Source organism: Bufo bufo, chromosome 6, assembly GCF_905171765.1.
Source record: "Bufo bufo chromosome 6, aBufBuf1.1, whole genome shotgun sequence".
NCBI classification, from domain to species: Eukaryota; Metazoa; Chordata; class Amphibia; order Anura; family Bufonidae; genus Bufo; species Bufo bufo.
The window spans coordinates 159066468-159089439 of NC_053394.1; the positions used below are offsets into that span (position 1 = coordinate 159066468).

The 22972-nt window shown below is 47.8% G+C and overlaps 1 protein-coding gene across 1 annotated transcript in view; it reads left to right on the plus strand.

The window, feature by feature from the left end:
- Positions 1–22972, plus strand: part of P2RX3 (purinergic receptor P2X 3) — a 121246-nt gene that overhangs the window by 11727 nt on the left and 86547 nt on the right. Inside the window, exon 2 of the mRNA XM_040437754.1 lies at positions 5203–5338. Coding sequence (XP_040293688.1) covers positions 5203–5338 — 136 coding nt within the window. The remainder of the gene's footprint in view (positions 1–5202; positions 5339–22972) is intronic.

Sequence of the window (22972 nt, forward strand, 5' to 3'; positions counted from 1 at the left end):
GGATCCAGTAAGCCTCCCGGCGTAATAATAATTTCTTAATGTCACCTCCCCTTCTGGGTCTGGTGACCCGTTCTATTACCTGGAACTTCAATTGGGCAATAGTGTGTTTACAGTTTTCAGAATGGGAGGGAACTGGAAACAACAAGTTCTTAGTCCTAATGGTGGACTTGTGCTTTCCAATGCGATCTCTGATGGTTTGCATTGTTTCTCCAATATATAATAACCCACAAGGACATTTGATTAGGTATATTACATTAGTCGATTCACAGGTGAAAAAAACCATCCACCGGATATATACGTCCAGTATGTGGGTGATAAATATTGGGTCCTTTGATTATATTTGAGCACTGGAAGCAGTGCAGACAAGGAAACGTACCTTTCCGCTGTGTAGCAAGTACACTCTGTTTAAGGGTACCTTTCGGACTCCCCATATCAGCGTGTACTAGCTTATCTCTGTAGCTTGGTTTTTTTTTTTGTTACAAATAAGCGGGGGTTTTTTAAATTCTTCAATCTGGGGGTACGCTTTTCCCAACAGGTGCCAGTGCTTCCTCACAATATTATCTAATTTGTGATTAAGAGGATGGTACTTATGAATCAGTGCCACTCTTGGGGCTTCTTCTTTTTCAGATCTGCAGGGGTTATCCAGATCACTCAAGGTTTTTGTTAGAGCTGATGAGGGATACCCTCTTTCCTCAAACCTCTTGGTCATTTAATCAATTCTAAGTCCCTGTATAGAGGGATCAGAGACTCTCCGTCTCACCCTCTGATTCTGGGACTTGGGAATTGCCCTTTTCAAAGAGGATGGGTGGGCACTGGTAAAATGGAGGATACTGTTTCTGTCTGTCTCTTTTCTGAATAAATCGGTAGAAAGGTTACCATTCGGATCCTTGATTACCCTTGTGTCAAGAAAACTCACTGTGTGGCTATCACAAGTTAATGTAAATTGTAGACCAACGCATGCATGGTTCAGATGTGAGAGAAAGGACGCAAGGGTCTCACGCGGCCCCGCCCATATGCAAAAAATGTCATCGATGAATCTTTTCCACAATAAAATGTGGTTGTGGTACCACTCAGTATTATATACAAATGTATCTTCAATTTTCGACATATACGCATTTGCATAGGGCGGGGCCACGTTCGACCCCATCGTGGTCCCCCGCCTCTGCAGATAGTAGTTTTCATACAAGACAAAAAGAAGGAGTTGTACAAAAAATTCACATTCAATAGAAGAGTAATCACTTTTTTCTAGAAATGACTTGACTGCCTGTATACCTCCACTGTGTTCAATGGAGGTATATAGGCTAACCACATCGATCGTCACCAAAAGACTTTCTGGTGAAATAGGTCCTAGTTGGGCTATAGTGCTGAGAAAATGTTGCGTGTTTGCTAAGAAGGATGGAGTATCCTTTATTAGGGGTGTAAGTATCTTCTCAAGCACTATTGCAAATGGTGATAAAATGGATCCCACCGAAGCCACAATCGGGCGTCCTGGGGGGTCAATTAAGGTTTTATGGACCTTGGGGAGCACATAAAAAAACTGTGTTATTGGTGTATTTGGTAATCAGAAAGGTATACATATTTTTGTCAAAGATACCAAGTGTTGCAAAATGAGTCTTCAGGATTTTTTCTTTAATGTGAAAAACCGGATCCCCGTTCAAAGGTTCATATGTATTATCATCCGAGAGCTGTCGCTTAATTTCTGCTACATATTTCATTTTGTCCATGAGGACAATAGCGCTATTGTCCTCATGGACAAAATGAAATATGTAGCAGAAACGCGTCCTAGAATATGGGACATATTGTTACCCTGCAATAAATTTCCTATGAGCAGCATCAAGTCACGTCTGCTGGGATCCTTTACTTTACTATTCATTTTAATGGTAGGCGAACCTGAAAAACCTTCAGCTCATATTTGCAGCCTCCAAATACTTAGTAGAAGTGCAAAAATAGTCCCACAACATGGACAGTGACATACTAGAGGGGGATCAATGACAAAAATTCCAACAAAAAATAAGCATCTTAATCAGGGGACATTGTTCCAATAGCGTTTGTCACTCTGTGTAGCTGCGGTAACGCAGAAAAACCGCAAACAAATGCTGCACTACCCAAATGCACTATATAGAAAGCATATTATTGGTATATAACACCCCTGCTTCAATCACTTTTTTGGGGGGCAACTGGTATATCACACCAGTTGTAATTATTTGTTCCAAGAGCGTTTGCCCCCTCTGTATAGCTGCGGTATCGCAGCAGAAACGCACACAACTGCTGCACAATACAAATGTACTATAATATACACTGCTCAAAAAAATAAAGGGAACACAAAAATAACACATCCTAGATCTGAGTTAATTAAATATTCTTCTGAAATACTTTGTTCTTTATATAGTTGAATGTGCTGACAACAAAATCACACAAAAATAAAAAAATGGAAATCAAATTTTTCAACCCATGGAGGTCTGGATTTGGAGTCACACTCAAAATGAAAGTGGAAAAACACACTACAGGCTGATCCAACTTTGATGTAATGTCCTTAAAACAAGTCAAAATGAGGCTCAGTAGTGTGTGTGGCCTCCACGTGCCTGTATGACCTCCCTACAACGCCTGTGCATGCTCCTGATGAGGTGGCGGACGGTCTCCTGAGGGATCTCCTTCCAGACCTGGACTAAAGCATCTGCCAACTCCTGGACAGTCTGTGGTGCAACGTGACGTTGGTGGATAGAGCGAGACATGATGTCCCAGATGTGCTTAATTGGATTCAGGTCTGAGGAACGGGCGGGCCAGTCCATAGCATCAATGCCTTCGTCTTGCAGGAACTGCTGACACACTCCAGCCACATGAGGTCTAGCATTGTCTTGCATTAGGAGGAACCCAGGGCCAACCGCACCAGCATATGGTCTCACAAGGGGTCTGAGGATCTCATCTCGGTACCTAATGGCAGTCAGGCTACCTCTGGCGAGCACATGGAGGGCTGTGCGGCCCTCCAAAGAAATGCCACCCCACACCATTACTGACCCAATGCCAAACCGGTCATGCTGGAGGATGTTGCAGGCAGCAGAACGTTCTCCACGGCGTCTCCAGACTCTGTCACGTCTGTCACAGGTGCTCAGTGTGAACCTGCTTTTATCTGTGAAGAGCACAGGGCGCCAGTGGCGAATTTGCCAATCTTGGTGTTCTCTGGCAAATGCCAAACATCCTGCACGGTGTTTGGCTGTAAGCACAACCGCCACCTGTGGACGTCGGGCCCTCATATCACCCTCATGGAGTCTGTTTCTGACCGTTTGAGCAGACACATGCACATTTGTGGCCTGCTGGAGGTCATTTTGCATGGCTCTGGCAGTGCTTCTCCTGTTCCTCCTTGCACAAAGGCGGAGGTAGCGGTCCTGCTGCTGGGTTGTTGCCCTCCTACGGCCTCCTCCACGTCTCCTGATGTACTGGCCTGTCTCCTGGTAGCGCCTCCATGCTCTGGACACTACGCTGACAGACACAGCAAACCGTCTTGCCACAGCTCGCATTGATGTGCCATCCTGGATAAGCTACACTACCTGAGCCACTTGTGTGGGTTGTAGACTCCGTCTCATGCTACCAGTAGAGTGAAAGCATCGCCAGCATTCAAAAGTGACCAAAACATCAGCCAGGAAGCATAGGAACTGAGAAGTGGTCTGTGGTGACCACCTGCAGAACCACTCCTTTATTGGGGGTGTCTTGCTAATTGCCTATAATTTCCACCTGTTGTCTATCCCATTTGCACAACAGCATGTGAAATTGATTGTCACTCAGTGTTGCTTCCTAAGTGGACAGTTTGATTTCACAGAAGTGTGATTGACTTGGAGTTACATTGTGTTGTTTAAGTGTTCCCTTTATTTTTTTGAGCAGTGTACTTTCTATGTTAGAAAGTATATTATAAGTATATCACACCCCTCAGTAAGTCACACCTATCGATAGCACACCTATACCAGTCCTTAAAAGGACTTTTGTGGCCCTATTAGCTAGAGTTTGGTGTCCCTAACAGTCTGTCCCTGCTTCACACAGCAACCTCTCCCTACACTGGCAAAAGACTGAATGTAAATGGTCAGAACTCTGGCAACTGAAATTTAATGTGGATAAGTGCAAGATAATGCACCTGGGGCGTAAAAACCCAAGGGCAGAATATAGAATATTTGACACAGTCCTGACCTCAGTATCTGAGGAAAGGGATTTAGGAGTAATTATTTCAGAAGACTTAAAGGTGGGAAGACAATGTAATAGAGCAGCACGAAATGCCAGCAGAATGCTTGGATGTATAGGGAGAGGTATAAGCAGTAGAAAGAGTGAAGTGCTTATGCCGCTGTACAGAACACTGGTGAGACCTCACTTGGAGTATTGTGCGCAGTACTGGAGGCCATATCTCCAGAAGGATATAGATACTCTAGAGAGAGTTCAGAGAAGAGCTACTAAACTAGTACATGGATTGCAGGATAAAACTTACCAGGAAAGGTTAAAGGACCTTAATATGTATAGCTTGGAAGAAAGAAGAGACAGAGGGGATATGATAGAAACTTTTAAATACATAAAGGGAATCAACTCGGTAAAGGAAGAGAGCATATTTAAAAGAAGAAAAACTACCACAAGAGGACACAGTTTTAAATTAGAGGGGCAAAGGTTTAAAAGTAATATAAGGAAGTATTACTTTACTGAGAGAGTAGTGGATGCATGGAATAGCCTTCCTGCAGAAGTGGTAGCTGCAAATACAGTGAAGGGGTTTAAGCATGCATGGGATAGGCATAAGGCCATCCTTCATATAAGATAGGGCCGGGGGCTATCCATAGTATTCAGTATATTGGGCAGACTAGATGGGCCAAATGGTTCTTATCTGCCGACACATTCTATGTTTCTATGTTTCTATGTAAAATGGCTGCCAGCTCAGGTTTATTTAAAATGTAGGGGGTATGTCCATGTGCTGAAACGTCTCAATTGGCTGTCCTGTACCACCTGATGGATGTGTCATGGGTTAAAGTTCTTCACAATGTAAAAGAATATGGCGCCGGCTGACATCGCCATATGTTTGCCCGTTCAGCGAACCTCGAACGAGCAAAGTTCACCGCGAAACGACCGCCAGGCGAACTGCAAGGCCATCTTTATTTCAGAGTGCTGATATACTCATATTTACATCAGTGATATGTTTTTTGCATGCCATATTGATCTCTTCACCTCTGGTTTCAGCTGGGTTTTTCTTCATGAAAAAGCTTATCAGATTCGGGACTCTTCAATTGAATCATCGGTTATGACAAAAGTGAAGGGTGTTGGACGCTACAGTAACCGAGTTATGGATGTCGCAGACTATGTAATCCCCCAACAGGTAAGTCTCAAACTCTTCTCCCATTTTAATCTGTATTACAGTCAAATGCCACTTTAACCACATAAATATAAAGTCTGATTAATTTATATTCTGATGGAGGAGGGTCATAAATAAAAGGTGAATTCTGTTTCATTACTATTACCCCTTTTTATATGAGACATTGATAAATGAGTTGCTTTATTTCCCACACTACTAGGCTAAAAGATAAGGTCAAAACCCTTAGAGCCAAAACCCAAAGTGGACTCTAAAGAAAGAGTTTATACTCAAGGTAAAAAAATGCAAGCAGCAACTTTGCACCAAACTTCACAGCAGACCTCCCAAGTGCCTGTCTTTTGGTGTATCTTTTTGATCTAAGGTATAGATTTGCGTTATTACATTTGCAGTATTGATCCAGAAGTGTTTGATGCTATTCGGATTTTAGAAATTTTCGTAAATTTTTTATGAATTTTTGCTTTTTCTCTCTTCCGTCCCCAAGCTCTTGCATGCATTGACAGAAATAGTAAATCATGTCTGAGTGGCACTCACGTACATAGCTAAATCGGCAATGTAATATGTGCGTATTGCGCGCGTAATACAGGCGTGGGTCACTGTTGCTACATTTTTCAAGCTGCTAGAAGTTTCCTGAGACTGATAAAATGGTTGGCATGGAAGAACATCACAATAGCTTTATATGGAGATAGAGTGCTCCAATATATTCTAATATATTTTTGCGCAATACGTGCAACTTCACATTTTAGCAGGTCTGACTACATATTACTGATTGGAGCACTAAGTATTGTTGTAAACTTGTGACATCACAGCACTATGTCTGTAGCATGTATGTATGGACAGCAGAGAAACAGTAATTCCTATCACACTACCTAACACCATGCACTGGAACCTATCAGCTACACTATATCACTCTCTAAACTACACTGACTATCTCCCACTAACTATCTGCATTTTATATATATATATATAATCTATCTAACTATCTATCTAATGTAATGAGTGGAAAGCACAGGGCACAGCAATGACACTGCTGTCTCTCTCAGAAGTCCATAAAACTACAGAAAATGGCTGCTGGGGAGTTTCTTATATAGTAAGGGGTAGGCAACTTTTCTATTGGTTGCTAAGCTCTGACAAAGAAATTGCAGCCTTCTCATTGGCCCACAAGCAAGAAGGGAGGTTACTGATGAAAAATAAATTTTAGAATATTCACGAATAAGAATATATAGCACTATATTCTAAATCTTCTCGAATTCTCGAAGTAGCGATATTCGCGATTAAAATTTGCGATTCGAATATTCGCGCCCAACACTATTATGGAATAATATTTATATTTTTTTAAGTGGCTTGTTGGGGGACAAAAAATTAAGCCTTGAAAGGGTCAGAATGCCTGCCCATACGACATGGACAAGTGTTAATTGTCAGAAGAAAAAGTAGCTCATTGTGAATGAGCCTACAAAAATTCCCTTTTAATTGGGAGTAGCAGCACTGCAGTGTGGATGTGGAAAGGGTAGGGTATTAGAAGCACTTGACCACAATAGTAGCAGCAGCAGAAAATGCATAGCATAAAACATACAAGGCAGTAGGTCTGCTGTCTATGGGTTGTGGTAGTAGTGGCAGATGGGTAGCGTTAATATTGGTGGCAGTAGAAAGCAGCAAGGAGCAGCAGTCAAAGCAGTGGCAGCAGCAGCCATATGGTATATCTTGGCAGTCAGGCAGCAGAATGATGGAGGCAGCAGCAGCCTTACGGAAGATGATGGTAGGCAGGCAGCAGCAGTGGCATGATGAAGGCAGCAGCTGTACAGAACATGATAGCCAGCAGTCTGCAACAGTGGCATGATGGCAGCGGTGGCATGATGGAGGCAATAGCAGCAGCAGCCGTACAGAACATGATGGTCGACAGGCAGCAACAGTGGCATGATGGAGGCGCAGCATAATGGAGGCAGGGTGGCAGGCAGGCAGACAGCAACAGTGTCAAGTTGGGGCACCGTCAGCAAGGCCAGATCTATTCATCGACCTCAGCCGGAGAAGTGTGAAAACCCTCACCAATCCAGGCTTGGTTCATTTTGAAACCTCCCAAGAAAAAATATCCTCCAACCAATAATATAAAAGTAAACTTTATTTATATGTATCACAGTATCCAAAAAAATAATCACATAAAATCATACAATAAGCAGCAGCAGATAGATGCCCCAAAGAGAGGATAAAGAGGGCGCTACAGAGTCAGCCAACCACAAAAGCTAATGCCTTCACAGAAGTAAATACATGTGCAAACATGGAAGGTCCTAATAATAATGTCAGTACCATAAAGAGGCTAAAATCCCCAGTATTAACAAGTGAATAGCAAAGGACCATACCAGCAATAAACAAGTAATAACATAAGTGACAGACCGACCCTGCAGTGTCCTCCTCCCTTAACGCCATTTCGCCACACCAGGCTTCTTCCGGGGATAGAGAGAACATGTAGCCAACTCCTTTATATACCTATATGTGCCACTAATTAAAACACAGCTGTTACCTATAAGAAATCCTGTAGATCATGGAGCTGCTACAAGTGGGGCCGGATGGGGAGGGCGCGAGGTGCGGGGCACGCACGCCAAACCAAAGTGAGGCATATGAAGCGCCCGCCATGCACGGCCCAGCCCAACCTCTAAGATGGCCGTGCGCTCCACGCTGGAGCGCACCACCAATAGGAGGAAATCACTGCAGATGCGCTCCAGCCTTGAACGCAAACGGCACAGTGCATAGAACAACCAAGACACAGCACCACCAAGAGGGGAAAAGACCATAATTACAGTATAATGACATATCAAAGGTACCATTCAAAGAAATGTATCAAAATATCCCATCATAATCCATATAAAAATATATAAAAATGGTAAAAAAATTGTAAAATAAATGTAACAAACAGTGAATTGAATATCAGATGTCATGATTACAAATAAACATGATCATAGATAAACATTAGGGTTGTCCCGATACCGATACTAGTATCGGTATCGGGACCGATTCCGAGTTTTCTCGGCGGTACTCAGCCGCCGATACCCCGCCCCGATACATAAATAGAATACTTTTTTTTTTTTCCCGCAATGAATATTTTTGCGGCCCGGCAAAGATGCAGCATCGGGAGAGAGGAGGGGCTGGAGTCCGTAACTATGGGCGGGGCCCGGTGCAGTCACTGTACTCTTACACCGGGCCCCGCCGCTCACCAAAGTATTTATAAACGTGAATCCTTATCCTGTTATTAAGTTGAACTAACGCTGCCCTCTCCCATGTTCCCATGTTCTCCTGTATCCCCCTGTAAGCTTCAATAGCAGGCAGAGCAGACGGCAGCAGTAACGTCACTCACTGACGTAGAGCGCCTGCTCCGCCCACTTTATGAATGAAGCAGGTGGAGCAGACGCGCGACGTCAGTGAGTGACGTTACTGGTGCCGTCCGCTCTGCCTGCTATGGAAGCTTAAGTAAGTGCTGTGGGGATACAGGGGGATACAGGGGAACATGGGAGAGGGCAGCGTTAGTTCAACTTAATAACAGGATAAGGATTCACGTTTATAAATACTTCGGTGAGCGGCGGGGCCCGGTGTATTGGGGGACACTGTTATGAGGGGGATCTGTGGATGACATATAGCAGTGTCATCCACAGATCCTCCCCATAACAGTTCCATCCACAGATCCCCTATAACAGCACCATCCACAGATCCCCCACCAAATAACAATGCCATCCTCAGATCCCCCCACCCCATAACAATGCCATCCACAGATATCCCACCCCATAGCAGTACCATCCACAGATCCTCATAACAGTGCCATCCACAGATCCCCCATAACAGCACCATCCACAGATCCCCATAACAGTGCCATCCACAGATCCCCCATAACAGTGCCATCCACAGATCCCCCATAACAGTGCCATCCACAGATCCCCCATAACAGTGCCATCCACAGATCCCCCATAACAGTGCCATCCACAGATCCCCATAACAGTGCCATCCACAGATCCCCTATAACAGTGCCATCCACAGATCCCCCATAACAGCGCCATCCACAGATCCCCCATAACAGTGCCATCCACAGATCCCCCATAACAGTGCCATCCACAGATCCCCCATAACAGTGCCATCCACAGGTCCCCCATAACAGTGCCATCCACAGATCCCCCACATGACAGTGCGTCATCCACAGATCCACAGATCCCCCAAAACGGTCACATGACATTTAAAAAAAGTATCGGTATTCGGTATCGGTGACTACTTGAAAAAAAGTATCGGTACTTGTACTCGGTCCTAAAAAAGTGGTATCGGGACAACCCTAATAAACATGATTGTATCAGATGTTGAAATCACAAACGTGTGTGATTACAGTATAATATTTAACATAATTCATATATAGGCTCAGTGATTGGCAACCCTTGTAGAATAAATAAATAAATAGCGAAGGATCAAAATTCATCGTAAAGTGCATTTCAACATCACAATTTCATATAATAATAAAGCATATCATTCATAAGTGCAAAAAATTTGTTGATTAATAACTAACACTGTGTGTGTGACAAATTGTGAACATGCAGTGCTCACCGAGTGACATGCTCAAAAGTGAAAGTGCTTAAAATGAATAATAGTCTCAATGGGACAAAAGGTACATATCACACAAACTCAACAGACGTGCACAATACACTGCCTGTCCAAAAAAAAAAAGTTGCCACCTGGATTTAACTAAGCAAATAGATAATTGGATAATTACTGCATGGGCGATTATCTTTCAGCTGGCAACAAGTTATTTAACCCCAACTGGTGCAATGAGTTGCTTCTCATTTCTTAAACAACCATATCGAAAGACACATCTCGTGGTCGTGGAAAAGATGTTAGTCTGTTTGAGAATGGTCAAATCATTGGCATGCATCAAGCAGAGAAAACATCTAAGGAGGTGGCAGAAACTACTAAAATTGGGCTAAGAACTGTCCAATGCATTATTAAAAACTGGAAGGATAGTGGGGATCCATCGTATTCGAGGAAGAAATGTGGCGAGAACAAAATCCTGAATGATCGTGATCGGCGATCACTTAAACGTTTTGTGAAATCAAATTGAAGAAAAACAACAGTAGAACTCAGGGCTATGTTTAATAGTGAAAGTAAGAGCATTTCCACATGCACAATGTGAAGGGAACTCAAGGGATTGGGACTGAACAGCTGTGTAAGAAAACCACTAATCTGTGAGACAAACCAGAAAAAAAAGGCTTCAATTTGCTAGGGAGCATAAAGATTGGAAGAAGGCCATGTGGTCTGATGAGTCCAGATTTACCCTGTCCCAGAGTGATGGGCGCATCACGGTAAGAAGAGAGGCAGATGAAGTGATGCACCCATCATGCTTAGTGCCTACTGTACAAGCCTGTGTGGGCAGTGCTATGATCTGGGGTTGCTGCAGTTGGTCAGGTCTAGGGTCAGCAACAGTGTGTGCTTCAAGAATGAGGTCAGCTGACTACCTGAACATACTGAATGACCAGGTTATTCCATCAATGGATTTATTCTTTCCTGATGGCACGGGCATATTCCAAGATGACAATGCCAGGATTCATCGGGCTCAAATTGTGAAAGAGTGGTTCAGGGAGCATGAGACATCATTTTCACACAGGGATTGGCCACCACAGAGTCCAGACCTTAACCCCATTGAGAATCAAATTTTTTTTGGACAGGCATTGTATATGATTAAAACATTATACATAAATGTAAAATTGGCCAGATCCATTCAGTCCAGCCCTATCCAGTTGTACCTTTAGCTATATCGCTCCCCAACGATGGGTCATGTATATACTTCACCACTGTGTCACTCCATCGATTACATATCTTTTTCTTTTCAAACAACCTATTATAGACACAAATTAAAAAACTAGGAGTTAAAATTAAGTTGAAAATAATTAAAACAATGTAGACCGTCTCCAACACAAAGGGGAAAGGGAAACAAAAGAAAGCCAAGAAGAAAAATGCCAGTAAATGCATTATAAATAAGGTGAAAATGATAACTCCTCATTCAAACCCCTGGGTGCCACACAATCCAATTCATAAATCTATCTCACTTCTTTCTGGGCCAGAAGCTTCCTCCAATTTTCCCCTCTCACTGAAATGAACACCCGGTCGATGCCTCTTACTCGAAAACCAGAACTATCACAATTATGAAATTCTTTAAAATGTCTAGGTATGGATCTCAGTTTAGTTAAGTCCTGTTCCTCTTTCGCCCCAAACAATACCCAATACATGTTCCCGGACACGTCTCCTCAGTTCCCTTGTGGTCATGCCCACATGTGTAAGGCCGATTCATTGGCCTGTATTTGTGGGAGGGGCTTGGCTGCCTACATCAGCGGCCGGCGCCCTCCCACACGTGTACGGCGTACAGAGTTCTAGAGTTCCGGAGCGTGCGTTGTACCTGACAGTCCTGCCGAACAGGCCAGGTAAGTCGATGTCCGGTGGTGCGGTCGGCCCCGTTGGTAAGCGGGTCCCACGCTCCGGACCACTTCACATGCCCTCGTTCTCCGCTCACAGCGGGCGGGGGCTCCGGCAGAGGTTGGCAACGGGGGAGCGGGGTCTCGACGGTAGAGGGTTCCCTCCCGCCCGTGGGCGGCGGCACTTCGTTCGTCCGACGGAGGTGGTGGAGACGGCGCTCCCCCCTCCGCCGCTTAGGTCGGGCGTGGTGGTCGCTCGCCGACGGGGGGCGGGGCCCACGGCCAGGAGAGGCCGCCCCCCGTCCACCTCTTCAGGCCACCTCCCACGCTCCATGTTCAGCCGGTGCTGCCCGCTCCCCCACGTGGTGGGCGTGCCCCTCAGCGGCGGGCCGGCCCCCCAGTTGGGGGGAGGCGCCCCTGCCATGAGCGCTCTGTCGGGGAGCGGGGCGGCTCCATGTGGCTCCTCCTTGCCACAATCGGGATGGGGCAAGGCCACACAGGCCCCCCCCCCCCCCGTCTCTGTCCAAGCCAGGAGGCACCACCGTGTCCCCACGCGGTGGAGATGCCCAGCCGGCGGTGGGTCGGCCCCTCTGAAAAAGGGGGGCACCACCACACTGAGCACTCCACCAGGGAGCGGTGGGCCTCCCACGCGGCACGTTGTTAATTGGTAAAAGGGGGAAGGCTGCGTCATGTTAAGCTTCCCCCTGTTCCAAATCATGCCAGGGGGCAACGCCGTTTCCCCACGCGGTGGAGGCGCTCAGCCGGCGGAGGGTCGGCCCTCAGACGGCAGGAGGGCACCCTCGCACTGAGCACTCCACCAGGGACCGGTGAGGCCCCCCACGCGGCATTCCGTTATCGGCAGGGATAGGCCCTCACCACCGGGGGCCCTCCCTGTGTCGGTTCATGCCTGAGGGCTGCGCGGCTCCCCACGCGGCAGGAGTGCTCAGCCGGCGGGCGGGCCAGCCCTCGAACGCAAGGGGCCCCCCCGCACTGCGCACCCTGCCAGGGACTCGCGTTAGCTCTCCACGTGGCACAAAATCGTGTTGCGTGAGGCGCGAGCCGTTGCTCAAAGGTATCCCCCCACTTGGTCCTCGGTGCCAGGGAGCTCCGCGCTCCCCACGCGGTTCACAGTGGAGCACGGTGGGGGACGCAATGGCCCGCGCCTCGCACACACCTAAAGTCTGGCACGGGCCGCCGTGCTGCTTAGGTAGGTAGGGGTTCACCACAAACGACAGACAGAGACAGGGGGTGGACAACGTCAATCAATGCCGCCCCCATCCATTGATCAAATCCAAAGCTTACAGCTCGTGCTCCATCAGTTGTACCTCGTGCATTGACTGGTTTCTTTGTGTTGTTTGTTTCCCAGGTCTGAGAAAAAAAAAAAAAAAACAAGAGAAGTCAGCCTAGGATTTCACTCGAGTTTTCTTTTGAACAAGGTAGTGGGGGTTCACACCAGTGGCGGGAGGTATTGATCGTTAGCAAGGGAGTGGTCTCATGCACTGTTTTATGTCCAGGTTGTTCCTTTTTCAAAAAAAAAAAAAAAAACATCCGCAGGGTTTTGAGCGCAGAGTTCCTCAGTTGGTAAGTAAGTCAGGTCTCCTAGCGTGTACTTCCGGGTGGCGGTTCCTGGCCACTCTTTCACGGCCTTTCTGGGGTTAGTGTGCGTGCTTCACAGGGACAGTGCACCTTTTCTACCACGTTGTCAAACAGCTTCACGGACACGGGTGGTCGCCCAGGGTAGTCGGTCACCTTGCGTTATTGTTTCCACAGCTGCGATGTCGCACGCGTCTGACATTATGGAAGCATCAGTGCATGAAAACGCTGCAGGGTCGTCCGAAGGGGGCAGTACGCTATCCCTGCGTGCTTGGACTATTCCCAAGCTGATGGCGGAGCTGACGAGGCGGGGCGTTCCTTTCCCGGCATCTGCCAGAAAAGCGGAGCTATACCGGCTATGGAAAGACTCCCTGGTGCCCAGCAGCGGTGATCCCCCCGCAACCACGATACAAACATCGCTGGCCCAATTACACCTCATGCTGAACAATTTGACGTCGGCCGTCACGTCCATACAGGCTAGACTAGAGTCAGTCGAGGCTCACAACTCAGCAGTGTCGGTCTCTTCACCCGAGCCTCCGGTCGCCTCCACCTCTGCCGCGGCAGACATTCGCACTGCCCAGCCAGTCCCCAACGTGACTCCGTCTCATTTTGTCCCCATCAGCATCAGAAAGGACATCCTAGAGGGTAGGGATGTCAATCTCGCTTCCCTACTAATAGCCTCCAGGGACCTTTCCGACAACAAGGTCATAGCTTGCGGGGAAGTGTCGGTGGTCCTGAGAAGCCGCGACCACCGGCTCAATCGCAAATTGAACATTCCAGAGTTCGTCATGGCTTTCAGCCTTTTCAGGGACGTCATTTGTACTGCCAGGCCGGACAGGAGGGAGGAACTAGACCTGTACCTCTTTCGGGTCACAGAATTGGGTCATAGGTATGGTGGGAACGCGTTCTATGATTACCACTGTTCGTTCTCAGCCAAAGCAGCTGCGGCCCTGTCCCAATTTCAACATGTCACAGACTGGTCCGTCTTGGACACAGAGTTGTTCTGCAGACACTTTGCAGGCCTGAAAGCTCCCTCCTGTTCTGCCTGTCAGTCTATCTTCCACTCAGTAGAGTGGTGCCATAAGTCGGCTGTCAGCACGACATCATACCCCTCCGGCTCTTCTGCGGGACCACTCGACATCTTCAGACCCCCCAATTCGGTAGATAAACTAGGACGACCCATTGTCCAGTTAGGTAGGGCCCAGATATGCAACAATTTTAATTACGCGTCTTGTAATTTCGGGCAATGCCGTTTGTTGCATATCTGTACCAACTGCTTCAGGGCCCACCCCCGAGTAGCTTGCTCATTAAAATCGGTGAAGAATTACATGAGCGTGGTCAATACTAGTCGTCTACAGCTACAATTGCAAGGTCATCATAATCCAGGGTTTGTGCAGTTTCTGGTATCAGGGTTTCATGAGGGTTTCCACACGAGGTTAATCACGACCCCAGAGGTCACACACGAGTGTAGGAACCTTCAGTCAGCCGAAAGGAATCCTGGCTCAGTAGACACACTCATAGAGTCCGAGTTAGACAAAGGGTTCTTAATTGGTCCTTTCGAAGTGCCCCCATTTCAACGGTGGAGAGTCAGTCCTGTGGGGGTTGTCACAGGCAAGTTCAGTAAGAAGGAGAGACTCATCATTGACTTGTCTGCCCCACATGGCTCCCAGGTCCCCAGCCTCAACTCCCTCATTCCTTCGGAAGAAGTTGGTATGAGGTATTCTTCTATAGACCAGGCCATCGCCATCATCATGAAGACAGGTCCCGGGTCCGTGTTGTCCAAAGCAGATATATCGGACGCCTTTAAATTGCTCCCCATCATGCCAGCACTCTGGCAATGGCACGGTATCAGGTGGAGAGGCCTGTATTATTTCGCGACAAAACTCACCTTTGGTTCAAAGAGCAGCCCCTGGCTCTTCGATCAGCTGGCTCAAGCCCTTCACTGGGTTCTGGTACACAAGGTTCGCTGCGAATTCGTCATCCATTACTTAGATGACTTCCTGCTGATTGAGAGGCCAGGGGCTGCTCCTCTGGGGCTGGGGAAGCTGCTAAGGTGTTTCTCCCAGTTGGGGGTACCAGTTTCTTCCAAGAAAGTAGAGGGCCCGTCCACCGTGATCACCTTTCTGGGCATCGAGTTAGACTCCCAACGCATGTTAGCCAGGTTACCTGCGGACAAGCTAACGAGAGTCAGAGAAGTGATCCACAGGTTTTCAGTCACGTCAGTGGTCACTAAGACTGATCTTCAGTCGCTACTGGGCATGTTAAATTTTGCCATGCGCATCATTCCGCAGGGCAGAACGTTCATATCCCGCCTGCTGGCGCTCTTAAGCACCGCCCCAGAACAGGACAGCCCAGTGCGTCTGGACAGTCAGGCCTTAGCGGATCTCCGTATGTGGGACCATTTTCTGGACCAGTGGAACGGGGTGTCCCTATTCGTTCCCGAGCTGTCGTGTCAGTCCCCCTTAGTCTTTTCAGACGCGGCGGCCGGCACAGGGTTTGCCGCTATATTTGGCACTCACTGGGTTGCAGACGGATGACCTGCCGAGGCGGAACTAATCCCAGGGTTCCTCCAAACCTCGGCACTGTTCGAGCTGTACCCCATTGTGGTAGCTGCTCACATATGGGGCAGTCTTTGGGCGAATCAGTCCGTCCTGTTTGTGACTGACAACGCAGCCGTGGTAGACATCATAGACAGTGGGTCATCAAAGTCAAGCCATGTCATGTGCTTCCTTAGACGGTTAGTACAGCTCTCCCTACACCACCATTTCCACGTTCATAGCGCGCATGTGCCAGGTGAGCGAAACTTGGCTGCCGACGCCTTGTCGAGGGCTAACTTTTCCCGTTTCTTTCAGATCATGCCAGAGGCAGATGCGACAGGCGCCACCGTTCCTCCTCACGAGTCCTTAATGTTAGCGTAATCGACCACCTTGAGACGGCCCACGCTCTGATTCGCAATTCCCTCTCGCCCAACACGACCAGAGCGTACCACACCGGGTGGAAGATGTTCCGCAGGTTCTAGGGGGAATGTCCTCAGGGGGAATCCAGTTTTCCAGATCACATCCTGGCGTTCATTGGCTACTGCCACTCAGTGCACAAGCTCTCCCACAGTACGGTGAGGTCGTACCTAGCGGGTGTACAACATTTCCTCTCTGTTAGTCATCCCGAACGACCATCAGTGTTCGCCATGCACGCTGTCAAAGCCGCACTCAAGGGCTTAAGCAAATGCGGACGTCAAGGCCAAGGGCGTAGGCAAGCGGTCACCGGGCCCCTTTTTCGCAATCTATCCGACGTCCTGGACAGTAATCCTTTCGGGGTTTTGCCCAGCCTGGTACTCAAATCTGCCATCTATTTAGCCTTTTACGGCTTTCTGAGGCCTGGGGAGTTCACTTGTTCTTCCGGCAGTAGCAAGTTCCTCACGGTCAGCCAGCTGGTCCAGAACACCATAGGGTTCACGTTACTGCTCAGGACGTCCAAGACCTCCCAGGTGGGCCCCCCTGTCCCGGTGTCCTTCTTTCCCACGTCACATCAATGGTGCCCCGTCGCGGTGCTCCGTCAGCTACGGTCCGCCTTGTCGGGGTCTGGGCCTAACAGTCCACTGTTGCCCTTCGGTGTGGTTCCACTCACCACCCATCAGTTCGTATCCCACGTCAGGTCACTGGTGGCCAGCCTGGGCTGCGACCCCTCCACTATTTCAGGACATTCGTTCCGCATAGGCGCTGCGTCTGCAGCATCCAAGAATCAAGTACCAGCACACGTCATTCAGAAATTAGGGCGTTGGCACTCGGCATGTTTCACCCGTTACATACCTCACCCCGATACTGAAATGTCAACAGCTTTTCAGAACCTGGCGTTGTAATAACGTCGCAATAAATTACTTTTGCCTATCAGTATGTCTTTTGCCCTCTTTCAGGCGTCCCTCCACGACGCGGTTGCGGCACAACTCTGACCGCTTAGGGTTAGGTATCCCAGGTAGGGTCAGGTACGTACCTCGTGGCCACGACCACAAGTGTAAGGCCGATTCATTGGCCTGTATTTGTGGGAGGGGCTTGGCTGCCTACATCAGCGGCCGGCGCCCTCCCACACGTGTACGGCGTACAGAGTTCTCCCTCCCACCCAGCCCCCTTTTCCTGCTACTCTCAAAGGGGATGCCCTCTTTCAGGCGTCCCTCCACGACGCGGTTGCGGCACAACTCTGACCGCTTAGGGTTAGGTATCCCAGGTAGGGTCAGGTACGTACCTGGTGGCCACGACCACAAATATAAGTTGGCATGGGCACTGTGCTAACGAAATCCCCCCTGGCGTACAACATGTGATGTTGTAGGTAATTCTATATTGTTTCTCAGCCTTAGCTGGATTACAGAAGTGTGAGGCTCGATCCACATTTGTACAAGCAGAACATTTTCCACATGGAGAACACCCCCATTGTGGTCCCTTAGAGCCAAACCTTTTAGATGGATAATCACACGAGTAATAGCTCCTCACCAAGATGTCCCTCAGGTTTTTGGACCTTCTGTATGTGATCAATGATACCGTAGGGATAGCTTTTTCCAAAATTGGATCCAATCTCAGTACCTCCCAGTATTTCATCAAGGCTGATCTCATCTTCCTCCATTGCGTGTTGTATGTAGATACAAACCACACTTTGTCATCTTGTTTTCTGGATAGTTTCTAATAGGTTCTGAGGAGGTCATATCTTTGTCTGCTTTTGGCTCTTTCATATCCCTGTGTTATACATGGTGCTGGGTAGCCCCTCTCTTGGAATCTAGATGTGAGGTCCATAGCTTGTTTTTCAAAGTTCTCTTCTGTCGAACAAATGTGTTTCAGTCTCAGATATTGACTGTAAGGTATACTATGGATGAGGTTCTTTGGATGACATGAGTTGGCGTGAATTAGTTTCCTCAATTTCACTTAGGGTTTTAATCAATCTGGTTACATATTCTTCTCTAATGAGGTTGAGGTCCCCTTCCTGTACTACCAGAGGGTTCTTTGCCCATGGTGTGGGAAATGGTCTCCCCATAAGTATCTCAAATGGTGATATCCCTAGCTTTTTATTAGGGGCCATCCTGATCTCAGCTAAGACTATTGGCAGTATATCTTTCCATTTCTCAAATGTGCCCCCTGTTGCCTTTCTCAATTTATCTTTTAGGGTTCTGTTCATGTGTTCCACAATGCCGGAGCTTTGTGGGTGGTATGGGATATGAAATTTCCATTCAACCTTAAGGAATCTTGTCAGCTCCTTGTTTACCTTTGAGGTAAAAGCTGGCCCTTGGTCAGATTCAATTACCAATGGACAGCCCCACCTTGGAATGATGTCATGTGTCAGTATCCTTGCTACTGTTTTGGCATCTTTTGATCTTGTAGGGTAGACCTCTGGCCATCTTGAGAACATGTCAACTATGACCAAGGCGTATTCTTGTTTACCTTTCTGTCTAGGTATGTGTGTGAAGTCTACCTGCAGATGTGTAAAAAGGGTTGTGGGGTAATCAAGGTGTTGATTTGGGACTTTGACATTGGTGTTTGGGTTGTTCCTCAAACATGTGATACACCTTCCCACATAATCTGACACTAACTGTTTAATGCCTGTAATATAGAAATTTTGTGCTAGCAGCATGTGTGTTGTTTGAATGCTGTTGTGTCCTACTCCATGAAAATGTGCAATAAACGGAGGGGAGCTGTGCTGTGGTATGCATGGTTTCCTCTCTTTGCAGATTAATCCTGTCCTAGGATTCTTCTGCAAGATTGGATAACACCAATCGGCCATTTCATCATCAGTAGCTGAGGACTGGAGATCCACAAGCATCTGAGTTAACTCAAGTGAAGGAGGTCCTAAATTCACCATTTGCAATGTGGCCGGGGCCATCAGTGCAGCCTTCTTGGCCTCCGCGTCTGCCAGGGCATTGCCTTGGGACACATGATCTTTACCACCAGTATGCGCCCTGCAGTGGACAATTGCAATCTGTGAGGGAAATCTTATGGCTTCTAAAAGTTGTATGACAAGTTGTTAATGTGATATGTGCTTACCATCAGCTGCAATGAATCCTCTCCTTTGCCAAATGACCCCGTGGTCCCAGACCACTCCATGTGCGTACCTGCTGTCAGTGTAAATGGTGACTGGCTTGCCTTCATGTAGTATGTATGCTCTCGTGAGTGCAATTAATTCTGCTGCTTGTGCAGATTGGTATGTGATGGGTCTGGCTTCTAGGACAACATCGGGTAGCATAACAATAGCATATCCTGCATGATAAGTGTTGTCATTTGGTCTGCTGCAGGATCCATCAACAAAAACATCAGGAGCCCCTTCTACTGGTACAGATTGTAAATCAGAGCGGGGTGATGTCTCATGTTGTATGGCGTGTATACAATCATGTGCCTCTGTCAAGTGATCCTCAGGTCCTTTAAGTCCTAATAGGGCATTCAAGATAGGTGCTGGACCTGAGGTGTGTATTGCGTATTTGATTTGGAGGGAGGGATTGCTGAGGAGTAGAATCTCATATCCAGATAGTCTTTGTGCGGACATGTGCTGTGTGTGTATGCATTTGAGAAGGCCTACTACATCATGTGTGGTATACAGGATAGTCTCATGTCCCATTGTGAGTGGCGTTGCAAGCTCAACCATCATAGCACAGGCTGCAAGAGATCTCAGACAGGCCGGCATTCCTTGGACGGATGCCGGAACCACCTTTGAGAAAAAGGCACAAGGACGTAACTTGCCTCCGTGATATTGTGTCAGCACACCCGCCATGGTTTTACAATTTTGTCGAGCATATACGTGGAATGTGAGTTTGTAGTCAGGGAGGCCCAAACCTGGACTTGTCATTAAAGAACATTTCAAATAATCAAATGCATTAAACATTTCCTCAGACCACCTGATGAGATCTGGCATGTCTGCCAGAGTGGCTTGTCTCATTACATTGTCATAATAGGAGCGATCAGGAATCCATTGTCTGCAGTAGTTTATCATACCAAGGAAAGATAACATTTCTTTCTTGGTGTGCGGGTTGACCAGGCCCTCAACAGACTGGACTCTTTTTGTGCTGATTCTCCTTTCTCCCTTTGTGAGAACAAAGCCCAAGTATTCAACTTGCTTTTTACACCATTGCATTTTCTTGCGTGACACCTTGTGTCCACATTCAGACAACCATTTCAACAAAGATAAACCATCTGTTACATTGGCCTCCTCTGACACACTGCAAAATAACAAATCATCCACGTATTGCAAGAGTACAGAACCCTGGGGGAGGGGTGCCATGGCTTTAAACTGGCTTGGAGGACAATGCTGTACACTACAGGTGAATCAGCATATCCCTGGGGCATCCTGCACCAGGCGAGTTGACGACCCTCAAAGGAAAAAGCAAAAAGGAGTCTGGTCTGCTTGTCAACCGGGATAGAGAAGAAAGCATTCTTCAGGTCTATCACGCTGAAACAGACAGCATCTGCAGGGATGGCTGAGAGCAGCTGTGTCACATCAGGTACAATGGGCGCAATAGGGATGATGAGACTATTAATTGCCCTTAAGTATTGTACAAATCTTACCGTACCATCGGCCTTCGTCACTGGATCGATGGGTGTACTGTATGGTGAGACAGTGTCCTCTAGGACTCCGGTCCGTAGGAATTCCTGTATCATGGGTCTTAACCCTTCGATTTTCTCTTTCGATAGTGGGTATTGTTTTTGGTACACCGTGGTTGCATCTGCTCTGAGTGTGGCCCTATATGGAGTACAGTCAATGAATCCTGTGTCATAGTCTCCGGATGACCACAGGTTAGGATCAATGTCCTCCAATTGTGACTCAAATGTGGTGAGTGTAGGAAAAAATGATGATGATGAGGGTTTGGCAATGGGTATAAGATCTGATCGCACATCCAGTCCTCCCTGAGATGCAAAAACCTTGAGTTTTAACTTGCAGAACAAATCTCTACCTAAGAGGTTTACTGGACACTCAGGGATGATGCTGAAAGTGTGGTCAGTGATGTAATCTCCGTCTATGGTTTCAAGTGTCAGTCAGGGCCGTCTTTACCAAGGGGCAAAAGGGGCAGCTGCCCCGGGCCCAGTTGCTCCTGGGGGGCCCAAGGCAGCTGCCTCTTGAGCCCTGCTAGCCACTGCCCCGGGTGTCAAGCTGTCAGCTACACAGGGGTGCTGCCGTGCCTGCCTGCACTGAGTCCAGGCATCATGATCGTACTGTGTTAAAGTTGTGACTGATCCCTTCAGGACCTTAATGACATCATCACCATGTGACCAGTAACCTAGCAATTACTGGTCACATGGCTATGAGGTCATCACAGGTCCTACCAGGAGTGTTGCTGTGGAGCTTTTTTGTGTGAACATTACATCAGAAAAAGGTGACAGGGGCTGTTATGTTAATATACTGTAAACTACTGTATAGTGGTGGGCTGTATACTGTGTGGGGGGCCTGTATATTGTGTGGGGGCCTGTATATTGTGTGGGGGCCTGTATACTGTGTGGGGGCTGTATACTGTGTGGGGGCTGTATACTGTGTGGTGGGCTGTATACTGTGTGGGGGCCTGTATACTGTGGGGGGGGGCTCTATACTGTGTGGTGGGCTGTATACTGTGTGGTGGGCTGTATACTGTGTGGGGGCCTGTATACTGTTGGGGGCCTGTATACTGTGGGGGCTCTGTATACTGTGTGGGGGCCTGTATACTGTGGGGGGGGGGGGCTGTATACTGTGTGGTGGGCTGTATACTGTGTGGGGGCCTGTATACTGTGGGGGGCTGTATACTGTGGGGGCTGTATACTGTGTGGTGGGCTGTATACTGTGTGGGGGCCTGTATACTGTGGGGGGGGGGGCTGTATACTGTGTGGTGGGCTGTATACTGTGTGCGGGCCTGTATACTGTGGGGGGGGGCTGTATACTGTGTGGTGGGCTGTATACTGTGTGGGGGCCTGTATACTGTGGGGGGGGCTGTATACTGTGTGGTGGGCTGTATACTGTGTGGGACTGTATACTGTGTGGGGGCCTGTATACTGTGGGGGGGGGCTGTATACTGTGTGGGGGTTGTATACTGTGGGGGGGCCTGTATAGTGTGTGTGGGGGGGGCTTTATAGTGTGGGGGGCCTGTATAGTGTGGGGGCCTGTATAGTGTGGGGGGCTATACTGCTGTACTGTATACTGTGGGGGTCTGTATACTGTATACTGTGGGTGCGGTATTGTGTGGAGTGCTATACTGCTGTACTGTATTGTGTGGGGGGCTGTATCGTGTATAGTTTGGGGTGCTGTATACAGTGAGGTGTTGTATACTGTGAGGTGCTGTATACTGTGGGCTGCTATACTGCTCTACTATATACTGTGGGGTACTGTATAGTGTGGGGTGCTATACTGCTCTACTATATACTGTGGGGTACTGTATAGTGTGGGGTGCTATACTTCTCTACTATATACTGTGGGGTACTGTATAGTGTGGGGTGCTAAACTGCATACTGTGTGGTGCTGTATACTATAGGGTGCTATACTGCATACTGTGGGTTGCTGTATACTATAGGGTGCTATACTGCATACTGTGGGTTGCTGTATACTATAGGGTGCTATACTGCCTACTGTGGGGTGCTGGGGTGCACTGTAACACTAGGGTAAGCCGAGCCCCGGTCTCCTTCCTGCAGAG